The sequence below is a fragment of the Convolutriloba macropyga genome, chromosome 7 (assembly GCF_964194025.1).
Source record: "Convolutriloba macropyga chromosome 7, txConMacr16.3, whole genome shotgun sequence".
NCBI lineage: Eukaryota > Metazoa > Xenacoelomorpha > Acoela > Convolutidae > Convolutriloba > Convolutriloba macropyga.
The window spans coordinates 63,120,072-63,147,065 of NC_134474.1; the positions used below are offsets into that span (position 1 = coordinate 63,120,072).

The 26,994-nt window shown below is 34.7% G+C and overlaps 3 protein-coding genes across 5 annotated transcripts in view; 2 read left to right on the plus strand and 1 right to left on the minus strand.

The window, feature by feature from the left end:
• LOC142343235 (uncharacterized) overlaps positions 1 to 26,994 on the plus strand; it is a 595,961-nt gene that overhangs the window by 358,535 nt on the left and 210,432 nt on the right. The window lies entirely within an intron of this gene.
• The window catches only part of LOC142343234 (uncharacterized), a 374,820-nt gene that overhangs the window by 184,916 nt on the left and 162,910 nt on the right, over positions 1 to 26,994 (plus strand). The window lies entirely within an intron of this gene.
• LOC142342440 (uncharacterized) lies at positions 1,704 to 26,063 on the minus strand. Its single transcript, XM_075393761.1, has 7 exons — positions 25,643 to 26,063; positions 24,323 to 24,531; positions 19,762 to 20,371; positions 16,619 to 16,890; positions 11,712 to 11,883; positions 4,722 to 5,029; positions 1,704 to 2,119 (listed from the first exon to the last, which is right to left on the minus strand). Exons 1-7 carry the CDS (start codon positions 25,695 to 25,697, stop codon positions 1,775 to 1,777), a joined length of 1,971 nt encoding a protein of 656 aa, XP_075249876.1. The 5' UTR covers positions 25,698 to 26,063; the 3' UTR covers positions 1,704 to 1,774.

Below are 26,994 nucleotides of genomic sequence, written 5' to 3' on the forward strand. Positions count from 1 at the left end.
TAAGCCCGTGGTGTGATGCAGAATGGTGTGAAAGGCCTGTGGTGTGAGGCAGATTGATGTGAATATGCCTGTGGTGTGATGCAGAATGGTGTTAATATGCCTGTGGTGTGACCGACAATAAGCGATGAAACAGGTTAAAAACAGCGTATTTTAGGCTGACAATCAGAGCTGAAACAGGTTCAGAACAGAATGGTTTTAGGCTGACAAGAGGTTTACAATAATGTTAATTAGCTGATATTTGTGTGAAAATAGAAATGGACAGATCAAAATAAGGTTAAAAACAGAATACCAATTTTACTCTGAAAAATAGACTGATCAGTCTTTTTTTTGACATGAACATAATATTTACAGGTGTAAAAATGGCTATATATGGCTATATACAGTATATGGATTTACAATGGTTCAGTACCTCAATGCTTTGGATGGTCAACTCGGGCTGTTTGATTGAATGCAATGAATCGTTTACGAATCATTCTATGAATCATTTACGACTATGTATGATTTTCAAAAGTTGTATTTGAATGATTAAATTTGAATTTTTTATTCCATCAAGCGTGAAGCATCCTGCTTCCAAACTATAGAAACAAGACAGCCGCGCTAGCGATCAAAAATTAGACCTGAAAGAAACCGACCAAAGTCGGACAAATTTCTCTCGACCGACAAGCAGGGGCAATTTAATTCAGATGCGGTTGTAGCCACCCGGGTCGAGAAAAATTATGTAAGAAATTTGCTGAAATGCACTGATTTTTCAAAAAGTTTAGCGCAAAAGAACTTACATAAAAATGCGTTGAAATGTGCTGAAATGCGCTGAAACTTTGCAAGAAATGCGCTGAAAACCACTGAATTTTTTCAAAAATAGCTATCACTGAGCATCGAACCCAGCTCTCCAGTGCCGCAGCAGCCTTCACTCAAGCCACTGCCCCAATGTTTCCTGAAACTCCTCCTATTTAATTTGATTTTATTTTAATAGACAGTTTAGGAAGAAATGCGTTGAAATTATGTAAAAAATACGCTGAAAATTCAGCGCATTTCTTACATATCTTCAGCGCTTTTCAGCGCATTTTGTAAGAACAATTTAATCGATATATAAGGATACTTAAATGGTTCGAAAATGAGGAATTGGTGTCAAAAAGCGTTTAAATCCACCAAATAATTTTAAGAAAAGTGCTGAAATTTGATTAGATTTCTTACAAAGTTTCAGCGCATCTCAGCGCAAAATTATAACATTTTTGCGCTGAAAATTTTAAAAAATTAGCGCTTTTCAGCTCATTTCAGCGCATTTCAGCTCATTCAATTCATTTCTCACACATCTCGACCCGGGCAAGTTTTTAATGGGTCAAATCAAGAAGTCAAGCGCGAAAAAGTCAATCGAGAAGTGAAGTCGGAAGACTGTTCTGGAAACAAAACGGACAGGCAAAAATTTTGCATAAAAAACACTTAACAGCGTATACAATCATTGCCCGAAACTTCGTTCCAGAGCAATTAAAAAATGTGTAAAATATTTTAAAAAATGCCATTGCCCATGACTTGACCCTTGAAAGATGACTTCCTCCTCATATTTGATAGGTGCAGTAAATTTGGCCTCATCTCCATAAATAATTTTTATTTCGCAATCAACCCTGGTTTCTCAAGCACAATCACCCGAGTAATTGGGATAACCTTAGGCCTGGAAAAAATGTAACTTTGAGCTAATTAAAATAGAATTTGTTTATTAAAAATTGATTTTATTCATGTCCAATAATACTTGCTAACATGTCTATATAAAATTACGCCTCTATGTAGTAAAATATTGTCGCATTGGAATGCTTTTGCTCTGGTCGAAAATACTCTGGGTGACGTACAACTCTTTCATAATCGCTTGATGTGACGTCACAGGTCTTCGTGGAAACAGTTGGTCAGCCCTCTCGCTGGCATCCAAACTGCGTCTGGCATTCGAATTTCTGGAACCCAAAGCCTGGACAGAACCGGGTGCAGGGCGTGTGGGCATGGCTTTTCTCATGTTTCGATAGGCTGAGACTATTCCGAGGTAGCTGTTGTCTCTGTTCAAAAGTAACCCAGGGTTGCTGGTCGAGGCAGTGTCAGTTTGAGTGGCAGATGTTATCTGCAGAGATGTGGTGTCCTGAAATTTAAGGGGAAACTGAAGTGCATGGTATATTCCTAAAGTATCGATGAACAAAAAAACAAATAACATGAATTTTCTGTATTTTTTTCATGCAAATTCATTCAAACAGCAACTGGCTGATGTGTATGTGTGTGTGTGTGTGTGTGTGTGTGTGTGTGTGTGTGTGCATGTGTTTTTTATGTGCGTGTGTGTGTGTGTTTATGTGTGTATGCACATGTGCGTGTATATACTTGTGTGTGTCTGTGAATCGTGTGTGTGTGTGTGTGTGTGTGTGTGTGTGTGTGTGTGTGTCTGTTTTGTGCGTGCGCATGTATGAGTGTTGTGTGTGTGCATGCATGTGTCTTGTGTGTGTATGTGTATGTGTGTGTAAATGTGTGTGTGTGTGTGTGTAAAATTTCATGGATGTTGTTTACTTTGGCAACCAAACTTGCTCTTTGCTTCAAAAAATGAGTTTTAAATTCCTAATGTCAAATAAATCGGCAAATCAGAATATCGCAAATCAAAAAAGGCATAATAATTTGAGATGTTATGAAATGCTACAAAATGTTATAAAATAACTTATTGCTGCTTCTGTTAGCTGCTGTCAAACAACTTTAAATTAGACTCATTTCACCTTATCTATTTGAATTGAAGTAAAATGAAAAGAATTTCATATTGAGGATGTCATTTTTGAGTTGCGGTGAAACCAAAAACCTAATCACTCGAATGCTAAATAACTCGCTCCACTAAGAGTGAAGAACGCCGTCACGAATGCAATTCAGTTGAAATTGACTGACCAAATTGCATGAAAGACAGCAGATCTGAAATGATTGTGATTTCATATTGTGGCAACAAAATATTAATTAGAAAAAAAATTAAACAAAACATAGTAGGACATTTCCTGAAATAATTCGGAGAATTTTTTTGACTTAACGAAGAATTAGACATCAAATGGACTTCGAATAGATTGGAAAGATCAATTGGAAAAAAATGATCAAAATAGTTCATGCCGCAAATTTACTGTATTTTCTGCTCCACCTCTTGTTTCGGCATGATTATGACTGAAATTTTTTCTCCAATTTGACTTCAAAAATCACTCAATGGTTTGAACAGATCTTAGAAAAACTCTGAATTCTTCAAGCTCTAGAAAAAGCCTGAAGAATTGCGAAAACGACGAAGAGCCATCTCTAACAGATACACTATATTGTCAAATAACTATACCAACTAAAACCATTCATGAGACTTTATGTAATATTTAAAGTCAACTCATTCAAATCGAAACTCTTTAAAACACTCTGAATTAAAAACTTTAAAAAATTAGTGATTTGTTTAATATTACAAGGGCACAAAAAGTCAAGGATAAATTCGTTTAAGCAAAAAAGAGTAAAAAAACTAATAAAACGAGTGGTAGGTCTTAATTAGCTAACAAAATTGTCTAAGATAGTAGAAAAAACGAAGAATTGCAAAAAAGTTGAGAACAACTAATCAGAAAAATGTTTTTTCTTTTTTTCCATACTTTTCATCAAAACCTGTTTTTGCCAACAAAATTATACTAGTTTTTTATCTAAACTCTTTTTAAGTATTACACTTGCTTTCAAATCCCATAAATCAGTAAATGAAAAACGATAGGCAAAAATTGCTAAAATTAACCTAAAAGTCAGCAAAATAGCTGGAAAAGTTCTAAATTGGCATAAAACAGATATTAACTAAAAAAAACTTCAAAGATCTATCAAAACAAAGCAAAAATTAGTAAAATATTGTGACCGAACCTCTCAATCAATGAAGTTGTTTTAAATGTTTGATAAAACAGCAAGTGACAATTGAAAAAAACTCGCTCGCTTAGTTTTTTTTCGCACTTCAATTTCTTGCTTTCTCCAAAACAGTGGTAAGAACAAAAAGCCATTTTTTTCGCTCCGCTCTTCAATTTCGTTCAGCAACCAAACAAACCATTCTAAGTTTTGTGATGCGTTTCATTTCTTTCTTCAAAATTCACTTCAATAAAACTGATTTAAAAAAGACACTTCTCCAATACGCTTCTTCTAGTCGTAAAAAGACAGCGCCCCAAAACAATTCAAATTCATCGAATTGTAAAACATAGCCGGTAGAATACCGGACACGACTCAAAGAGTCGTACAATAAAAACTCTTACCTAACCCTACTTATTTCAGAAATATGACAAAAGATGTAAAAAGGCAATATGTGGTGTGAAACAAAAATTTTGGGGTAGAAATGTGGACAGGTAGGTGGGGGGGGGGCGTGGTTATGGGGGGTTAGTTGTGGGGGTAGGTGTATGTGGGGGGCAAGGTGTGGGGGTTAGTTTGGGGGAGCGAGGTAGTTTAGATAGGTTAGAGGGACTTATATGGGACAGAAAATGCTCGAATTTACCATCAGTTCTTAAATACTAACATTACAAACTAAGCTACTTTTGAAGTCCTTATTTCGAAAACAGAAGACAACGTTCTAAAACAGAAGTCAATGTTCAAATTTCAAGCTCCAGCTATCGTCTTGCGGTTACTAAAAACGAAAAAGCCATTTTTAAAAATTAAACTTTGAAGTGAATGATTTTTTTTACCGTTGTAGGGCCTCGAATTGGCCCCGAAGTAGTTCTGAAATCACTTACAGTCTTTTCTCTCCTAGAACTATGAGGAGCCTCAGCCATCAACTGAAGTGCAGACTTGGACCTGTTCACGGTAGGGTCACCCTTTCCCAGGGAGGCAGGACCACCTCCCCGTGACACCCCCTTGCTCCTCAGTCTGGGACTCATTTTGGTGTGTGGTCTAGTCAGGGGTTCTCTCACCCCTCCCTCTCTTATCTCTTTGAGTGGCAGTGAGGACTGTTGTGTCTGCTGATGAGGTGCTGATGAACAGGTCGTTTCGAGAAGAGAAGTGTCAGTGAAGTTGACTGCCCACGTTGATTTGAGTTGAGGATCTAAAATAAACAAAAGTGTGCGATCATGATGCCATTCCTTGTATCTTAACTGCATGGCTTCATTTTCAGCTGAAATTTGCAGAAATATCAGTCGATTGGTCTGTTTTACATCCGGCAAAATGCAGCTAAGAAACTGTTGCCCGGACCATATTAACACAAAATCAGGACTGATCCTTTTTATTCGAAGTGTGAAACTTGAAGTCAGTACTGAAACAAAATCTTTCAATGTTTTTACAAAGACTTGTACAGATTAAAAGCAGAATTAAACTTTTTGTATGAAATTGGAGCGTCAGAGAAGCATTTTTTGCATGCTGTATTTTTTGCATCCTGTATTTTAGCATGAAAAGTCTAAAATATGACATGTTCATAGAACTGGTCAGAGTAAAAATCATATGGCTCAGTACTGATTTTGTCGGTGGGTCAGGTCCGGGTGCATCTTTTAACGACATCGATGTGCCGCCAGGAAGGTGCAATGTTTTAATATTAGGAATGCAAATGGGAGCATTTTCTAATTGTGTTAGAAGAAAATTAGCAGTTCATTCAGTTGAAGCTGCAATACGATCACTATTACGAAACATTAGGTTAACTAATACTCACGCTGCAATTATTACAAAAGTTGACGGCTACATGTACTACAAATTCGCAAAAACGTTGTCTTTAACACATCTTAATTTGACCCCTTGTTATGAGCCAGGGGTTGAAGATTTTAGTTTTTGTATTTAATATGAAGCTCATATCTGATATAATAATAAGCAAACTCCGTTTCTTAAGACCATCTTGCCATGGACGCCAAAAGGTCATTCAGAATATTTAGAGGGACTCTAATTTTTTACGAGTGATTACTGCGTGAGATTAAAAAAAATCTTGCTTTCAGTTTTTGAACCCAATGATTATTTTTCTGGGTCGAGGTTTGGCGGTGATATTTCCTAAGAAACGCGGTGAAATTCGGTGAAAAAAATCACCACATTCACCACAATCACCCCATTTCTTGCAAAAATTCACACGAAAACCTCGACCCGGGAAAGAATCGAAGTTTAATTTAAAAATCAATATTTCAATTACCAACCAAATTTATTAATCTTTCTTCAGTTCAGTTCTCTACGCCTGCTTATCTTCTTTCCCGCCGTTTCCCGCCCTTTTTCTCATAATGTCCTCGTGAGTTCCGTCTATCCGCTCATTGTGTGAGTCAAAAAAGTCCCGACAAAAATCTCCTCTCACTATTTGTTTGACAAAGGTTAATCATTTTCTCCAATTCAATTATTCAATTGAGTGAGCAAAAGCCATTCTACAATATATGCAATCATCGTAAAATTGTTGGTACTATTATTAGTTTCTTGACAATTACGTCGGTTTTGTCAGTTTCTCTTGTTGGTAATGTCTATTTTTCAGGAACAAAAAATAACAAACAAAAACAATTCAGGACACGTCTTGAACAACAACCCAAAGGCTTGAATGATAAACTGAAAAACCCTGAACTGACCAAGCTAAAAAACGGGCAGAAGAGATACAAAAAATTTCTCTAAATTGAGAAAAAATTGAAATTACTAGTAATTGAAACTTAGATACTTCTGGTATCAGCATCCGATTTCAAGCTATCCGACAAAATATGCAAAGGAGCAAAAAGTTACATTGGGATCTCCGACAAATTTTTAACGGACATTTTATAGGTCAGCAGGGGCTGGCAAATAAAAATTAATTAGAAACTAGCAAAAGAGATTATTTGTTGATTTATTTTGGCATCGATGACCTCTGAACCACAGAGAAATTGTGCAACAATACAGCTACAGGCTCAAAAGATTTTTCATTCAGCACTTGCACCAAAAACACACAAATCCCAAAATTATTCTAAAAGTTAGAAAAGTTTGTCAACATTATGACAAATTGGAGTATATTTTTCCTAGGTCGCTAAACCACTTTTTGTCATCAGAGAAAGTGCAAATGAAACTAATTTACAGACAAGACGGGTCTAAATTTTTTGGGATATTTAACTGACAAACAGAGGCGAAAGCAACAAACTTTTATTTGAAAAATTGAGCAATTAAAAAATAAGCTACATGCAAAATGATGGAGTTGTTGAAGCTAAGGTCCTAACAACTAAAATTTTTCCTTACATTACTATTTGCTGTCCTTCTTTAGCGCTAAAATTTTCTTTGGCCCATGAAAAAAAAACTCAAATAAGCACAAGAAAAATTTTAAAAAACTTGAAAACTTACCTAAAAATTTTGATATATAAGCTGGAGTTATCGAAAAACTGACAGCGAAAAAAATATGTTTAATCAAAAAAGTATTCTTTTGATAAAAAAATTCAAAACCTGAGAAGAAAGCACGAAAAACTCAACAGTTTTCGCTCAAAATACTTTAACATAAAGTTAGGCAATCTCTGCACCTTTTGAACATAGAACACTATTAAAGCCCACTGGCTTTTGCCTTTTTATCCCGTACTTAATGCTTAATAGTCATCAAAAATATGCTTCATCACATCTTTAAGGAAACCTGATGACCCATAAAATCCAAGAGCTATGGGTCTTAATGAAAATGTTAATTAACTAGTTTTTGACACTCTTTGAAACCGTTCTGCTTTGTTTCATCTGTTTCATTATTCGCAAAGTTTATAATCAAATAATAGCAGTATAAATTGAACTTATGACTAGTATGATTGACAATCGGAATTACTTCAAAAGATTCTGATATCCTAGTTTAATATGTATGGGTCAATATGTTCAAAGAATTGCTTCAAATCATTTCATTGCACTGGGTAAAATGGAATTGGGTAAATTGTCCTGACACCCTTAATTAGGCTGCCGGTGAGATTTGAACTGATACCAATTCAGACGCTCTCTTTGAAGTCTTTTTAAAATTTGCTTGTAAAATAACACCAATTGATTTTAGTTTCAAAATATTTCGAACAGGAGACTGAAAATCACATAAAAATCAAGAAACTATGCGCGGCAATCGTCACACAAAAATTAAGGTCTGTCAAGCGAAGATATTGCATAAAATATAGCAATTGTTGTTCGGGAGCAAACGAACAGTTAAACATAGTTTAGACTATGGGAAATTTGAAAACAATTTTTGGAAATTTACATGATGACAAAAAATGAGTCAAGCAGTTTTTTTGCCTAAATGAACAAATAGGGTTACATCACTTTTGAGAAGTAGGTAATTGTCCAAAAAGTGATCTAGCGGTCTTTCTCTTTTTTTTACTGCAGATGAAGAATTACCTAATAATGATAATTTGCTTCCAATAGTCCGTTTAATCATGCAGTACGAAGTACAATTAAACGAATGATTATCAATGACTGATGTCTGGATAATGACTGAACAATGTATATGCAAAGAAAACGTATAAAAAGAAGACAGCGGGCGGAACGACACCCCAGTCGACCACGAGTAGCTGTCTTACGAGACCACTTTTCAAGACGATGAAAGTTAACTTTTCGTATTGCAAGAATTTTGCAAGATAACCATTTGTTAATGCCCAGTATTAACTTCTCCATTAATTTCTGTAGTGCCGTTTTGTTGATTGTGACTCACTTTGTAAGGTTATAAGGTTATTGAAAGTCATGTAAAAAAGAAAATGAGTTGTAACTTTTGATGTCATAAAACCAAACAACTAAACCAAAACAAATGAAACTTAGGAAAAAGAGACATGATACGACAAAGAAGGAAGGATAGACAAAGTCGTCATCACATTGGCGCTTCGTTGAATTCAACCAACAAATGAAGCAAATTTACCTTCAGATGACACAACAAGGAAGTGGTCTTTCATCATTGTAATGGGAGTGCTACAACTGTTGGTAACGGGTCAATTTTTTTTGGTCAACGTCAACTCTGTGAGTACAAAGCATTGAAAATAACCTTCGGGAAGTAGTCAAATGGTTTTTTCATATTGAAGGTCAGGAGGAAGCATCATTTCGAGAGTTGAAAGTGTATGAGCCGTTTTTTACGGTGAACTATAAATTAAGCTTCGGGGCCTATTGAAGTTGTTAGTGAGTTATAAAAACGAATTGACAGATAGCCAATTCGAATATTGGGTTGAGGAAATATATGCCAAATTAAACATCGTTTCTCAGTTCAAATTTTCGAGAAAAGCTAGTTTACAAAACAAAGTTTTATTGGTGAAATAAATTTGTAGTTGTCATTTAAAAAATAATAATTTTTGAATTATTCGGGTCCTGTGAACTTTTTTCAAAAACTACAATACCAAGACGAGCATTATGTTTCTTTGGAACCAGCCATACGCCGCACCCCCTCGCCCTAGCTGCCATCGTCAGCTCCAGTAGGCTCCTCCAAATGACTTCATTGACACTAACTCCATCAGCCGTGCGCCAACATACTCTATCACCCCAGTTACCATCACCAGCTCCAGTAGGCGCCTCCTACTGACTTCATTGACAAAGTCGTGTCATAGCTACATCAGCCGTTCGCCAACGCACTCCTTCACCTCAGCTGCCATCGCCAGCTCCAGTTGATCCAGTAGGCACCTCCTACTGACTTCAATGACACTTAGTCGTGTCATAGCTCAATCAGCCGTGCGCCAACCCACTCCGTCACCCCAGCTGCCATCGTCAGCTCCAGTAGGCACTTCCTATTGACTTCATTGACACTTAGTTGTGTCATAGCTCCATCAGCCGTGCGCCAACGCACTCCCACACCCCAGCTGCCATCGCCAGCTCCAGTAGGCGCCTCCTACTGACTTCATTGACACTTAGTCGTGTCATAGCTCCATCAGCCAAGCGCCAACGCACTCCATTACCCCCGCTGCCATCGCCAGATCCAGTAGGCGCCTCCTACTGACTTCATTGACACTTAGTTGTATCATAGCTCCATCAGCCGAGCGCCAACACACTCCATCACCCCAGCTGCCATCGTCAGCACCAGTAGGCACCTCCTACTGAATTCATTGACACTTAGTCATGTCATAGCTCCATCAGCCGTGCGCCAACGCACTCCTGCTTCAAGAGTACGTCCCCACGCTGAATTGGAGACGAAAGTGGACTTCAAAAGAAGTTGCTCTGGAAGTGGGCGATGTGATTTGGCTGCTGGAGGAGTGGACTCCCAGGGTAATCTGGCCACTGGGACGTGTCACCAGAATTTTCACCGGACTCGACAAAGCCGCTAGGTCTTGCGAATTAAAAACAGCTTTAGGTTCCTTAACCAGACCAGCCGTTAAGCTGCAAAATGTGTACCCCAAACCCCATAAGGTTAGGGTTAGGTTTTTGGGCCCCGAGGATGTTAATGCCCAGTATTAACTTCTCCATTAATTTCTGTAGTTCCCTGTTTCCTTGATTGTGAATCACCTTGTAAGGTCATAAGGTTAATGAAAGTTATGTAAAAAGGAAAATGAGTTGTAACGTTTGACGTCATAAAACCAAACAAGTAAACCAAACAATTCAAACTTAAGAGACAAAAGAGACATGATACGACAAAGAAGGAAGGATAGACAACGTCGTCATCGCCATTCGTCTTGCACTTGTGCGAAAATTAGACAAATTCTTGTTCATGATCAGCATTAGGAGAAAATGCGTTGTTTCTGGTCTTTTTTTATGATGGCCAAAATTTACTTTAAACATCTCGGGCAAGTTTGCTTGAAAATATCTCTTATTACACAAGCCGCCACATTTCAGGACATTTTTTTACGAAATGAATTATAATGCGTCTATAACAGCAAATGAAAGCAGAGCTCGACCATAACAAAATTAAACAGTATTGAGTTATCTCTTTGGCTGCTTGATTTTTATTGATTATCTTCAGAGTCTTCAGCGGAACTACAGACATCGAGTCGAAGTGTAAACGTTAAATAATGGCTAAAACGGCAAGAGTTGCTATGAATGCGATGAATGGTTGTTAGAATTAAAATTTTCTCCGCTTAAGAATGTAAAAGCAGTGAAAAAAATTTACCGCTCAATTTCGCTGATCTTACAAAATTTCACAGCGAAAATCACGACAAACTTTTAGTGGTGAATTTTCTAAGATTTGAAGGTTTTTATCGGTGAAATTTTTAATTTCTTTGTTTACTGTTTGGCAACGATGTATTTTTTTTACCGACAAAAGACCGGTAACAAAAATTACACCGATAAACACCACTAATAAAGTTTCACCGTTGAAAACCGCTAGTTCTACAAAAATTCACCGCATCTGTTTCACATAAAGTGTAGTAAATCTGATTTGAATACAAGAGCAATAGCCATGGTTGGCGCAGTGAAAACACAGATGACTGACATGCAAGAGTGAAAGAGTTCAAATCCCGCTACAATTGTTCAATTTTTTAAGAATTCCTGTTTCCGAAAATCGTACGAGAACTCACGGCTATATGATTTGGGTTCCTTACGGTAAAAAAAAATTGTTTTCACTGCTATTCACTTTAGTTGTTACATTATTTTCTCTGTAAAATCTCGACCCGGGACTAGAACTTCCTTGTAAATAAATTACGGTAAAATTTTCTTACTTTTAGATTCACTAATTTCTTTAGACCCGTGCTGCTTCTTAAAATTTGTGAATTGAAGTTTTCGCACTGTTCATAACATAAGGGCGAGTTAATTGTACGGCGATCGGTTTGGCACTCGGCGATTGTTGTTGTTGTTACAGTTAAGGTTCGTATAAATCGGAATATAGCCAGAAACTTTCTGTCGACTTTCTTAATTGATCAGAGCTGATATGTTATATTGTTTTCCTGACTCACCCTGCTCTGGATTGTACATCTGAGGAAGAACACTTTTGCTGTACTGTGGCTCCACAGACCTGGTGCTAATAGTACCGGCAGTGGACACCCGGAGCAGTCTGGCACTGTTGGAACACAGCTGGACTCCACAGTTGTTCGTTGTTGTCATCTGGGGAGGCACGAATCTCAGAGTCTATAAATTTATAGATGATTCACCATCACTCAATCAAATTAACTGAAAGCGTCTCTAGTTGGACTGATGAAATGAAGTATATTAAAATTTTTTGATAAATTCACATAAAATCTTAAATATGGCAGAAAGTTGTAATTGAATGAGAGAATAATAAGAAAAGTTTGAAAAAATGTGAAAGAGGAAACTTAGTAGGAAGAAAATTGTAGTTTTCTAGAGAACTTTTTCTAATTTTGTTGCACAATTTTTAAATATTGGCTTTGAAAAAAATATGTATGTGTTCACCTCTGTTTTTTCTTGTTTCAGGCGTTTACAATACACACCTTTAGAAGTGACTTACCACAGACTTTTGACTTTTTTTAATGGACTCAGTTAGCGGTGTGTTATTTTTGTATAATTTACAACGGTTCAAGCAAAATTAGTTTCAAGACGGTCTGAGCTTAGTAATTCTGCGCTGTTTGAGTATATGTGTATAAATGAGTTGCCTTCAGATGTTTTCTTTAGACGGTATGAAAAAGGTATTAAATTTTTTTTAAAAAACAAGAGATGGTCATAACTATATTATTAGCCGCTAATCTGAATAATCGCCATTGTTATTTGAGTACACGGCTAATTTGCTGTCTGCAATTTATTAAATCTAAACTAATTTATTGAACTAGATGAAGTGTGATAAAAATTACTTTGTTCATTACTTAATACTATGTCCAGAATGCATTTTCAGCATGAAACCACAAAGATCATGTGATAGAAAAATCAACAACAATGAACGCAAAATAAGCAAGGGAAAGAGGTTGCTGAATAAAAATGTTGACTTATTTTTTCGTGATTTTTGTCTTTATCCTGTTTGCACCTAATTTTCAGGTTTCTTTAACCAAAAATCCAGAGAACAAAAATGTAGAAAATTGGCGGGAAAATTTTGGTAAAGTAAGAATCAAAATTAACTATATGGGGATGGGGTGTTAGTCAAAAACATGAATAATCCGAACAAAACTTTTATTGTCAGTGAGCAAAATTCCTGAAGTAAAATTTTGTGGGATTTAGAAATTAGGCAAACACCATTTGAAACAAATAAAAGAGGTACTATAAAACCCACCAAACTATGATGCTGTGAAGTGTCTCTAACAGTCATCTGTATATGAAAAATTTTCTTAAAATTACATGCAAAACGTATAATTGTTCATTGTTTTCAATGTTTTCCATCTCTTTTACTATACTCAGAATCTTCATGGCAAATTATTTTGCTTTCAAAAAGAACAGGCAAAAATAGTGAATCTGTGAAACCGATTATCAACAACTCTAATTCACATAAATTAGAACTACCGATTGAAGACACGAACAAACAGTTGGCCGACTTGGAGTTAAACTACATCGCGAAAATGCTCAAAATTCAAAAAATTAATTTTGCAACACATAAAATAATGAATATTTTTAGTTCGGAACGTAGAAATATGTCTTTGGTTATAATCGTACAAACTTTCTATTGAAAAATAAATCTCAAGGCGACAACTTCTTTTTAAGTAATCAGAAAGTTAGGCAAATATTATATCAAAGGCATAAGAGGTCTTTAAAATTCATTTGATAATATAAAGAAGTCAAAGGTCTCTGAAAACTGTATCACGTTTAGTTGGTTTTGTAATTTTTAAGCATCTGATTTTCTGTTGAAGTCCATCCCTCAATGCTTCTCGACTGCTGCCGAAATTTAGGTTAGAGCGATATAGATAGGTTATTTTTTGTTCAAAATTCCACTATCAATTTGAGATCTGAGTAGATCTATCAAAGTTATAAATTTCGAGTTCTCCCTTAAAACACATATCAATGCAAAAACAAGTACTATTTACTAACAGCTGTCAAACTGATACAAAAGTTCTAAAAAACGCTAAACGTGATCGAATCTCTTAATTTTAATTGCCTTTCATAGGAAATTTTAAGAAAACTTGAAAACTCATTATCGCCATTGGTTTTCTAGTACCATCTGTCGCTAAAATAATTTACTTCACAAACAGTTGTTTAAACTGTAGCTCGAAGTTCCAATAACTGTTGCTCAAATCAATTTACCTTGAGTACAGAGAAAAGGAATTCAAAGCTGCGAGTTTTCATCTAATATTATACGCGCGGTTTTTCATAACCAAATGCAAAATTTTGATCGCATATTTATTTTAAGGTTTTTGCTGAATTGTGGACGAGATGTGTTTTTCCGACTCGAAAACTAATTTTGAAGACGCATCTTTTTTATAACAATTCTTTTTGAGTGATCTTGAAGCCGGAAATGAAAAGCGATACAGATGCGGAGTGTTTTAATTGTTGAGTAAAACTGCAGATTCGGTTAAAAGGAGTGCATTTTTTGTTAAAACCGCTGTTTTTGAGGGAGATAGGGTGTGTATATGTGTGTGTGTATGTGTGTGAGTGAGAAGGAACTTGATGAATAAAAAAAATTTGTATAACCGAGTGGGGCTTTTTCAAGCGGCTTTAATTTCGTTTCGACTGTTTTTCTGTTAGGAAATCTGAAAAGACTATTTTAGCAATTTCGAGTTTGTTCTGAACTTAATTTCAAATTTTTTGGTTTTTAATTTAAATTTTAATCTAACTTGAAAATTTTTCAGCCATTCTGCCGTTCTTTAGTGCGGTTGAGCAACATTTTGTCCATTATTCCCTTTCATTTCTATCAATGGGGATAGAATAGACGCCTTTTGATCTCATTTGTTTGAGGTATTAGTTTTTTTTGGTTTTGGTGGTATAAAATTTTATTATTCTTGCTGAATGTAATTTTTTAAAATTGGGATTTTTTGTCAATTTCTTGCAGATTTTCGATTTTTTTCCAAAGTTTTCAGTTGTGTTGAGAAATATTGTTTCTCTTTTCATGTCTTTCATTCACATTATTTTCCTATATTCTCCCATTTCTACCGTTGCTCCTTACCTTAAACCCCTAAAACAATTCGTATCCCTATTCCTTCAACCCCTACTCAATAACTTTACGCTGCCGCAATCCCATGATGCTTTTCTTTTAATTAGTTCGATCTTTCTTTGTTGCGTTTTCATTCTAGATCGTTATTGACTCAATGTCCAATTTTTCAGGGATGTATCTTTACTGTATTCATACATTACGGGCATCTACCGGTACTAAAATTTTGAATAATTTCATTTTCAATTTTTTCCAGATTTCGCTTTTCCTAAGATAATACATCGTGCTTATGAATAAATTTTTGGACTTCGCGGAAAAATGGCGGCTCCTTTCATTGAAATTTCAGACTCACTTATACTGGAACTTTAATAGTGAAAACTGCTTTCCATTGCAAAATATGTTTGGCGGAAGCACCATCTGCACATCTGCATATGTTCGCGTAATTAGATTTTCAATAATTTACGAATTTGGTTTCTTACGGTTTTTTTACATTTCGGGTTTTTACGGAGACAATAACGGGCTTTTACGGAGACAATTCGTGTTTTTACGAGACGGAATCTTACGGAGACAATAACCAGTTTTTAAAGAAGCCGCCTTCGCTTTTAAGTGAAAAACCATAAAACCCCCAAAATATTACTAGATTTCGCAATTTAGTACCGAATATTTATCCAAACAAGGGAAACATAATCCACAAAACATGAAAACTTAAGAGAAGAAGGACAAAAAGAAGAAAATGAACATAAATTAAGCGTTAGATTAATTGCACAATATTCCCCCATTTTTAGTGTTGAAATTTGCGTTATATTAGTTTTAACTGTGTGTCTCAGTCGTATTTGCCACATTTTCAGGAAACCTAACATGAAACAGGGCATGGGAATAGAACAAGAAAACAGCCAAGATCTGCAACAAAAAATCAATTTTAAAAGAAGCGGAGTTCGCTTTAAGTGAATTGGCTCAAAATAATAAAAGATTTCATAAAAGAGCACCAAAAAATTGACTATTAACGGAAAAATAATCCACCAAACACGAAAACATGAAAACCTAAGATAACAGAAATTGAGGGTTTTTTCTGCAATGAAGTGTAAATGTTCAATTTGGAATAAAAATGAGGGATTTCGCTGCAAAAAATGAGGGAGATTTATTATCGCTTTTTCTTTTCTTGTTCGTGAGGTTGATCAGTCGACCCTTAATTGTGGGCAATCAAAAAAATCTATATTTAGAAGACTTCTGAATTGAAAAAAGAATATACGAATTTGTTCTTTTTATTTCTTTGCTTTCTTCTATATTTTGTTTAGAAAAATGTGACTGAGGGAAAAAGTCAATTTAAAAGAAAAATGTCGATTTTGTTGTTTTTATCAAACAGCTCAAGTAACAGTGTACGAAACATAGTAACATGATAAAAACTGGAAAACACTTCCATTATTGGTATAAAAAATATACTAGATAGTTAAATTCAGTATAATTTGTTTTCTGCAAAAACACTCGCAATAATTTCTTGGTGGGTTATCGTAATTGTCTTATCTTTGCTTCCTTTGAAATTGGATTAATATTTTGAGAAATGCCTTTACAGTCGCCCGTAAATACTTTTCACAATTGTTTGATCCAACTTTTCATTTTAAGGCTCTTAAATGCTTTGTAGAAACCACTTTCACAAAATTCAAGCGCTTTTCGTATTGAACGGATGTCGGTACCTGAAAGCGCCAGCCACTTTCTTTGAAAGCAGATTTTTTTGCGGTACCGGTAGACAGTCGCAATGGATTTGTTTTTTATGCGCACATTTTTAAACCTCTTCTTTTTGAAGTAAAATCAAGCAGTCAACCAATAATTGTGTTTGTTAACCTTCGGCAGTCGTAAATTGGGAACTGCAGCAGAGGGTGATTTCCAGGGGCGTTTCTCGTCCAAAACTGGAACTCTCTGAAACCTTTCATCAAGATCTCCAGTTTGCTGCCTTTCGTATTTGAGTGTGAATGATCTTTTCTTGGGGTCATAAAGTGCTTTTCTGGACCAATAAATCACGTTGTTCACGGTGGCTATGGCTTCGTCCCATTTCACTGGTTGGTCGAGATCATCAGGTTCGAAGTTTTCCTCGTCTCCAAGAGAATTATCTAGGTCTAGAAGCAAAACATAAATATGTAAAGAAATCTTACATTGGCGTTCGCAAATTTGAAACATTTATTTTCTTTAAAACTATACAACTCGTAGAAAGAACGATTTTTTTGCTCATTTAGACTTGCAACGATTAAAAACATTTTCATTTTCTTAATCAAGAAAATTTGAAAAAAATATTGTTTATCAAACTTACTGTAGGTTTTTAACGCGTTTCTATCGAAGATAATAACCGGGAATAAACTTCACTCTTAATCAGACTGATTCTGAGAATCTGTAAAACTTAGATGCGAAACGAATCAGAGTTTTTACTCTAGACGAGACAAAAACTTATCCATGTAAGATCTCGCAAGGCAGAATTAATATTGCAAACTCTTTCTAAATAAGGGCAATATAGCAAGTCTCTTTTCAATAATCTTGCGAAATCAACCTCATCTTATAAGAAAAGGGATTTCTAACGCTTCATTTAAAATTAATTATAAGAAAAATATTTATTTTTCGTCGGATAGCATCCTTTTTTTGTTCTCCATCGAAAGACAACGAATCTCAATCAATTTACTTCAGCTTTGGGAATGTTACCTTAGCAACGGATCAAACCATAGCTTAATATTTTAACGAATAAATTGTAAAGTAATTACAATATAACAGGGTTCCAGCACCTAGAAAGAAAGTGGCTGCAGTTACTTAAAAAACCAAGTTTTGTTTCAAGAAAAACTGTTTTTTTCTCTTTTTGTTTTTCTCAAATTGAGCCATCAACGTATTTCGACATCTGAACGTATCTTTAGACTGAACGTATCTTTAGGATGAACGTATCTTTAGAAAAAAGAGCTTTTTGTTCTTAATAGCTCTGCTTTCATCTTCCGCCTTTTTTTTCCGAAAATGAATTTTGCACTGGAGCAGCAAGTGTCCGCTTTTTGCTTTCATGTGAGGGCTGATAGGTTGATTGCTTATACTAAGCGTCTGTTAATTTCTGCAATCCTTTTTTCTCAATTTTTACGCTGACCATTCCAACAATTTCATACCCGAATTGGATAGGACTTAGGATTGGTGAAATTTGGCTGTTTCTGAGCACTCTTTGATCATTGTTTTGTTTGCTGTTATGACATAACAGCGACATAACAGAAATCTCTAGATTGTACATGATATTTAATCGTCCAGGAATCTTGTTGGGAAAATAAAAACTCTTTCAAAATTTGATTTGACTGCTTTTGATGTCGACGTATTTGCGAGACGTTAGGTGACGTTTTCAACAAATGGTTTGATCTCAGGTGTTTTCTTGAAATACTAAAAACGGCGGTGGTGATAATTTTTCATAAGCGTGGCTGCCAAACAAACCCAAAAATTTACAGAGCAATAGCTCTTTTGCCAGTATTTTGGGTATTTGGACTGATTTTTTTTGTCATTTTTCGAAAATTTGACGTTCTTTTTGCTTATCAGAACTGGTTCAAAAACAATTGCGCAAATGTTAGAAATTATGTGATATAATATAAACAATAATGAATCATTATGTTGGGTATTTGTTGACTCAATAAAACTTCAAGATACTTTCGATTATGAGATATATTTTTGAAAACCTGTAAATACCTGAAATGTGAAATCCAATTTTCTGTACAATGAATTCATGCTTAAATGAAAAAAGGCACTTTGTTTCCTTACGGTTATTTCCAATCATAAACGAGACATGAAACGGGGTGTTCCTCAAGGGTCAGTACTGGGACCTTTTGTTTGATTTATATTAATTATCTTCCCGTTGTATGCGACAAAGGCAACAGAACACTATTTGTTGATGACACCTCAATCTATGGCTCACTAAAAGAAGGGCACCAAAACAGTGAACACAATCTCCAAGAAATCTGCAACTGGTGGGACAAAAGCTGATTGATAATGAGAACAAAAGTAATTTTTTGGAAACCTATTCTCATAGACCCAAAGCGTTGTTTGTACAGTTTCACATATTTTTTCAGTCGAAAAACTGTTTTATTCGTGTTCCAAACGTATGTTCATCCAATTCTGCCACATGGAGTCTTAGTTTATGGCTCTTTAATTATCTCGGAACCTAAAAAATAATTTGTCTCCAAATCACATTCTAAGATTGGTTTTTGGTTTGCAAAAAATTGAAAGAGTTTCGAAGGTCAAAGAAGACCTGAATTTTTTCAATGCACCGGAACTTCACCTCCATGAACTATTTAAGGTGATTTCCAGGGTTTTCTGGACAATACCATCGCACTTTTTGAATGAACCCATTTACAATTTTGATTTTGAAAAGTTTTTGTATAAAGAGGCTAGAAAAACTGAGCTCAAGCTTTTAATAAAATTGACAACGAACAATAAGAAACATTTGTTAACACGAGTGCGTAAGATATTGAATGCTTTAGCAAAACTGAACGTCAAAATAATCAAAAATTTCTTAATGCCACACCATAGCTTCCCACTTTTTTACGTAAATTTAGGAATAATTGCATACAAGCAAAGCAGTTCCTTTGAAACAATTCTGGTAGGGGTCAGTACATTAGCTCAACAGGTTCCAGCCTATTTGAATGTCTCTCACAAGCTGATTGTACTAATGCATTGAACTTTTTATAAAGCGTTTGGAATTTCAGATATAATCTAATCTAATCTAACTTGAGTTCTTTTCGGCTCAGACTTGCACAACAATAAAATGCAAACAAAGTAAATTTCGGTTGCAAAAAATGTGAACAATGGATGTCCTAAATCCAGGTCTTGCCAATTTATGGCGCTGTCCTCAGGTCTCAGAAATTTGTCTCAAAGGTGATTAGTACTTATTTGTTTAAATTAGGCTTGATTTCACTGAATTGAAGTGCTGATTATTAACAAAACAGGCACTGGGTAACTTCTAAATGAATACATCATCATACCTGTTTCTCTTGGAGACATTTTTTCATTACCACTGCCTCTATATCCAGCAAATGATCCAGCATTCCTTTTCCTTAAACTCAAATCTCCTCTGATTAATCTCTGCATGGGCATAGTTGGTTTCAGTTGACCTGTTGGGTTACTTTTGACCTCACCCAGTTTCCAGTCTTTTTCCACGTCTTTGTTCGAAACTGACAGCGTTTCGTCCAGACCATTAGAATTTTTCCTGCTAATAGAGACATCTGAGCTCTTTTTCCTCATTTTTCTCTGGTTATCGTTGCTATTACTGGTTCGCTTGTTGTCTAAAAGACCAGAAAAGTTTGTTTTTGAGGTCGGTTTGAGAGAACCTTTTGACCCGCTCCGTGACACGGCACTTGATGATGTTTGCCCTCCGGCTTTCAAGGGCACCAAATTTTCCTTATAAGGAAAGGCTGGATCATCTACTCCTAGCTTGATGAAAGAAGGTGCGGGAATGTAAATTGGCTGTTGATAATTTTGCTGATGATAGAAGTTGTTCACGTGTTCTTCATTAGATTGTTGATGATGCATCAAGGGCAGATCTGGGCTTTGAGTTGTTTGATCGGCTGTTTCGGAGCCAAATTTAGCTTGGGACTGAAATGGATCATACGCAGAATCAAAACATTGTTTAACATTTTTGGATATTGAAATTGAAGTTAGAGTGAGCGTAATCATTTCTGGCAAAATTATGCCCATGAAAAACTAATAATAGACTAATAGGCGTAGTTTCTCCAGAGTTTTCCTCTTCTGCGCTCCAATGAATATTCCGATTCTGTCTATAATGATATACTTATTCCTTTTTCAGTTTTCAATGGATGTTAGCTCAATTTTTTAAAAAAGAAAATATCATTGTCTCAAGTTGAGATTCCAGAACCGGGCAACCTCTGATCAAACCATATCAACCGCACATGGGGTTTATAGAAGAGAATATTAATCGACTCAAATTGCATAATCAGCAAAGTGTAATGCTCGCTCTTTATCCGGGATAATGATCACATAAAATCAGACCAGAAGCCGCTAGGTCTGACAGGGTATGATCAGAGAAAAGTGTGGAAAATAGTCTGATCATAAGTAATTTGGATCATGATCGCACAAAAGTCAGTGCAGTGGCCACCTGAACTTCTGATTAGAAGAAACACGTGAAACAAGTTTGATGAACGTTGTGACACAAATCTTGGTAAAAATTTTCTCTATTAATTTTGACCTAAAACTAGCTAGTGGATCACAATAAAGTCGCACGAGAAGCTTGAGTCGTTCGAAAGTCTGACCCACGGAGGTGCTCGCGAAAATTCGTAAAGCAAATAATGATTTAAATTATCAAATAAACTTGAACTAAAAATGCCATCATAAATTTCCGTTAATCCGAAGAAAAAAGCGACACCTTTAAACTTCGAAACATTTTTTCAATAAGTTCGTTCGAGTTCAATCGTGAAATCTTGATTGTGAGTTTCAGATGAAAAACAGTATTTTAATTTAGTTTATGGTTGTAAAATAGTTGTATAGAGTAAGAGTTTTGCCAGATAAAAATACAAAATTATTAACTAAGAGCAGATCTAAAGACTTTTTATTTTCAATTCCATTCAAAGACTTCGAGCATGTAAATAAAGTGGTTAAGATTCAAAAAGTTCAGCTAGTTTCATATTTTTGCAGGAAAGAAGAGTATGAGAGGTAAATTGTTTGATTAATATTAATTAAGTGCAGTCGTCAATAAAAAAATTCAAAAACAAAAACTCGGTTGGTCAAGGTTGCATGAGCAATAGGATGCTTAAAATTATTCAAGCAGTAGCTTCTGAGCCATCAGCAGATATCTTCAACTCAATTTTCTCAGCATGGTACGTTCCCAAAAATATCATAAAACTGTTAAAGTCATTTCACTCTATAAATGCGGAGAAAAAGAAGATCCCAACAATTTTAGGTCAATCAGCCTAGCAAGTTCAATTTCAATAATTATGAAAAAAGTATTGCAGAGACCAATATTGGGTTTTAAAAGTAAACATGGAATCTTATCGAGCAAATGATTGGGTCTTCAGCCAGGCATTAAGCATACTGAATTCATGTGTAAGCTCATTGATAACCGTGAAGAGGGGCAGGCTTTCTTTGTTGATATCAGAAAAAACGTTTGACAATATTAATCACGATTTTTTGTTCACCAAAAACATAACTCAGGTTTCAGAGAAAAATTTTTGGAATTGTTTAAAAATTTTCTCAGAAATTGTATTCAGTTCACTGTTTGCAACTCAAAATCTTAAACAAATCTAATTATTAGCAACGGTGTTCCGCAGGGGTCGGTGCTAGGTCCACATTTATTTTTGATTTTCATAAACGATGTGCCTAACTGTCTCAAAAATTATGTTTGTGCTCTGTTTCCTGATGATACAACCGTCTATGTTTCAAATGAATGTGATAAAATTTCTTCCAAAAACGATTTAGCCTCGTGCCATAGTTGGTTTGATAATAATGGTTTAACAGTAAACGCCGAGAAAAATTGTTAATTAGCTTATGGTAAAATTATTGCTTCAATAGACTTTCTGGACCCAATATTTTGTTGCAAAGATACTGTGAAGTATCTTGGTTTAATTATTGACAAAAAAATTCACGTCTAAGGAACGTATAGTCCTTGTAAATAAAGAATTATCAAAATTTTGCGGAATTCTGTTTATAGACCGATCTTATTTCTCAAAAACAAAAGTTGATCAATTTCTACAATGCATTCGCCAAATCAAAAATTAGCTACGGTTTACTAATTTATGGCAACACTTACAAAACAAATCTTTTAGAAATTCACCAATAAAAAAAAGAAATTTTCGTACGATCTTTTTTCGAAAGTAGACTGACACAATCACGGTTATAAAGATGAAGGAAACAATTATGCCTGTTTATTAGTTGTTTTGTTTGAATTATGTCGCCTGATGTTCTTGCAATTGAAGGGTGAGATGAAACTCAATTACTTTTCACTAGAAGACTTAGCTCACAGGCGAAACACTCGCAGTGGATCAGCAAATTTGATATTGTCTGCTAAATTCAAAACGAAAAAAAAATGCAGCTTTCTTTAAATAGACTACTGACTAAAGCATACAATTTACTAATGAAAGCGAACCTAATGACGGAATTTATAGGTAAATTCAAGAAGTACGCATTCAAAAAATTTGTACGACACTTCGCCGAAACATACGTTCTTGATAACGTTATTCGAAGAACTTTTTCAATAATTGCTTCGTAATAAAGTTCAACATCTTGAAGAGTGGTAGTACTCAATGCTGAACCTTCTAGATACAAATAATGTCATACTTTGAAAACTTTGCAAACTTTTTGTAAACCGATGCAATAATATTGTTATGTATCAGTAAATTCAAATTCAAACTCAAATTTAATTTATAAATAATTTTTCATAGGATTGATTATACTCTCCAGTATTCTTTCTGTGCATGTGCAACACTAAACTATCTGAGTCGGAAATTAATGCAAAATTTATGAAAAAATTTATAGACAAATTCAAAAATATACGTGAAAAAGGTTTTATGTATAAGAATTTGTATATTATTGAACAACTTTTTCCACTACTTCGTAATTTTTTGCATTAAATTATAACCAACCTATAAACTTTGCCGTTATTTTATAAGCTATTTGCTAACTCTGATATCTATTTATAAAATTTTTGTAAGATAAAGTCTGATTTGGCAAATAGTTTACGAAAACCTCCATTAATTGATTTAAAGTAACTTTTATATTAAGTTTTAAACTCCTGGAATTTTTCCGCGCGCAAAAATTATTCATTATTTTCAAATAAACTTATAAATACTTATAAATTATACTCTATTTTTTAGCTAGGGTAGGTTTGTACTGTGCAGCTCTACTTAGAAAACAGTTGGAGTTTTTCAATAAAACCTTACGAACATCAAATTCTTAAGAAAATTTAATTACAGCAAGTAGTCTATTTTTAAAATTAGTTAATTGAATAAAACTAGTTGGAACAATTTCTAGCAAACGCGTTTTTATCAGCAATTAATTTAGTGTGTTATTTTTATGTGTAATTTTTATTTGTGAGTTTTGATGTTTAGAAAGCTATGAAAAGTCTGATATTTATAATAGCACAGTACAATTTTTTTTCAAAAAAAATTCCTGAATAATTAATGGCATACCCGTTGAATACTTCATATGTAATAGCTGGCACTCAAATCACGCGTAAATTCTTTGGATCTATTTAGAAAAATTTGAGTCGGGAAAAGCCCAGCATTAAAGTTGTGTACGGCTAAAGTCCAACAACAACACCAACTTAGAGCTAAAATTGTCGAGATACCCGTCTTGACGAGTCTCTCGACAATTTGTGGCTCGTCAAGACCAGTAAATTTGAGCAAAATTCTTTTTATGGAATCTTTGAGTCGATCATGGTCCTCTCAAACCTTTTTGCCCCTGAATGGGTTTTTCGGAATTTGAGTCCTATTTTGTGGCTCGTCAGGACGGGCTGATTACCTTTAATTCGTGTTTATAAAAAATGTAGGAATTTCTGGGAACCATTAGTATATGCGAACTATTAGAAATACGTACATCAGGCGTAGTAGTGGCAACCCTTCCAATCACACCTATCGGGGTATCATTCCCACAACCAGTGACTTCTTCTTCATCTAGTAGAGAACTGTGGGACAAGTGAGGGGGAAGCAGATCATCTTCATTATTCAGATGGTCATCTGCAATTAAGTTGGGTGTTGTGGAAAATTGAGGCAAAAGTGACTGGAGCTGGGATTGCGTATTGTCTTCTGAAAATCAATAAAGCATTCAATTTGGTTATGTTTATCAGTCCTGGCCCATCCGATTTTTTTAATGTCTTGAAAATAAAATTTCGATTTTTCTTAGTCTTTCAGAAAAAATTGCTGTTTTTCTTGTAGGAAGCTCAAGATGTCTCGCGCAGAAACCAGAACACTATGAACACCTGCAGTGTAATTTTATGGAGACATAATTATCATAGAACTTCCATTAAACAAGCCCTTGTAGTCATAGAAGTTCCATTAATGAATGGTATAAGTTATAGAGCTTTCATTCTTGACATTAGTTTTATTACCAATATTTTTGTTCATATTCGATTTATGAAGTGAATGCTCCATAAAATCAAAGTCCTAAGGACTAAAACCTTTTTTCAACCCGGGGTTTTGCTTCTTCGAAAAGTGACGATTATCTTGCAAGATAATGGTATATGTATATATATATATATATATATATATATATATATATATATATATATTCATATATATATATATATATATATATATATATATATATATATATATATAAAACATAATCACGCTGATAATTTTTTACCACAATAGTGAAATTGGTGTCAGGTTACTTTCATCTGTAGAGGCAACACCAGGACCTTATAATGGTCCTATAAATAAAAAAACAATATTTTATTTATGTTGGGAAAGTCTATAACTATAAAACCAATGCAGTTGTTTCATGCTGATGTTCAAATTAAAATGGTCCAAAAAGAGTATAAAAACGTAGAAACCTTACCTCACTGTCTAAATTGTCCTGACCATTCAATTCCGAACTACTTCAAAAGTACTGCAGTTGATAATTTAGGCAAGAAGTAACTTTCGATAATTGCGACAACGCTCAATATATCAATTAATAAACCACGCAAAATTTTAATTATTAATGAAAGTTTCAAAAACCTGTCTCCGACTAATCACTTGTGCTCACTCTTTTCTTTCATACAAAGTGAATAATTTCCAACTCTTTACTGTTTTAAATTTTTTCAATAAAACTCGAGCAATTTTTGCTGATCAAATTTGAGATTCAAACGAGAGTTTTTAAAGTCTTCAAAGAGAATAAAGAAACAATCTTCTTTTTAAAATATAATTTACTTACCTGTATCTTTATCCCGAGTGTCCGCTACAATTTCCTCCTCCGTTTCTATTTCCATGGCCAATTCAAAATTCAACTTCAATAAACAATTAGAAATATGAAAACCAACTTAATTATTAAAAAACAGTACCAAGAATAGCTACTGATAATTCCATACAATTGTTTACGAGAACGTAATTATGGAATTATGGTTCTGAATTTTTCCATGTCACCTGCTGTCACTGATTACGTAATTTTTTTTCCTTTCCCAAAAGTATAATGGAATGATTTTAGAATTGTTGATCAGTCAATTACTTATTCATTCATACGAAAAGAAAGAGCTGCTGTTTTGAATAAACCATATACACCATAAAATGCGTGTTTATAGACTGTACAGCTTTCAAAGCAGTGTGGTATTTTCTCAATGTAGAAGTCAAAATGCGTTTTGAAGTGTACTGCTGAGATACAAACAATATCTGCTGATTAAGTGAGAGTGTTCAAACTATAAAAACGGTGTGAAGATATTATATTGAGTTGAAAATTCAAGTTAATCAAGCTTCACGAAAATTTACAATCACGATAAAAACGGGAAAAGGTTACAAAATTATAACTTAATCAGAAAATAATTTGAGTTGCAAATTTTTAACTTTCAGGGATTTGTAAAAAAAAATTACTTGAATTTTTTTTTTTGGGGGGGGGGGGGTGGGATCCTGCGAGAGTACATGAACTTGCCCGACTGACCCAATACTCTTGAATGCGTGGTTGTAAACTGGTGGATTTTGGTCAAGATTTTCAACCTCAGAAAGCCAACTGAAATAGATTGAAATCATATATCCACATTTATTTTTTTTATGCGAGCACAAAAGCTAAAATTTATAACCAAAGAACATTTAATCAAATGATAAACAGAACTAAACAGAATTTTTATGTATTGGAAATCTGATTGTTAATCTTCCACTTTTATTATTTCTCAAACCAAACTTGTTGTTACTACATTTTGTTTTTCTCAGTGTATGGTGAACGGTTACATCAGTACTGGAAACCCAAATATTGCGTACGAGCAGCTATCAGAAACATAATTAATACGAAAAGAAGAGGAAAATGGCAGTCTTAAGTTACCGTCTGTAATATATGTTGATTCAAAAAGAACGACATGACAACTGCATTAACTTCAGTATGCATGTTATCCAAGGCTGGCAGAAAGTAGATTAGGTAATAAGTATGTAGGCAACATGAAAAACGCTTATTGGCTACATAAACTAATGCGCACCCGAAGGTCGCGTATACAATATCACAACATACTAACCACCACATTTGCCCTGCTTTGAAAAATTAATTTTAAAAATACATGAGGATAAATGTAGGTTCATACTATA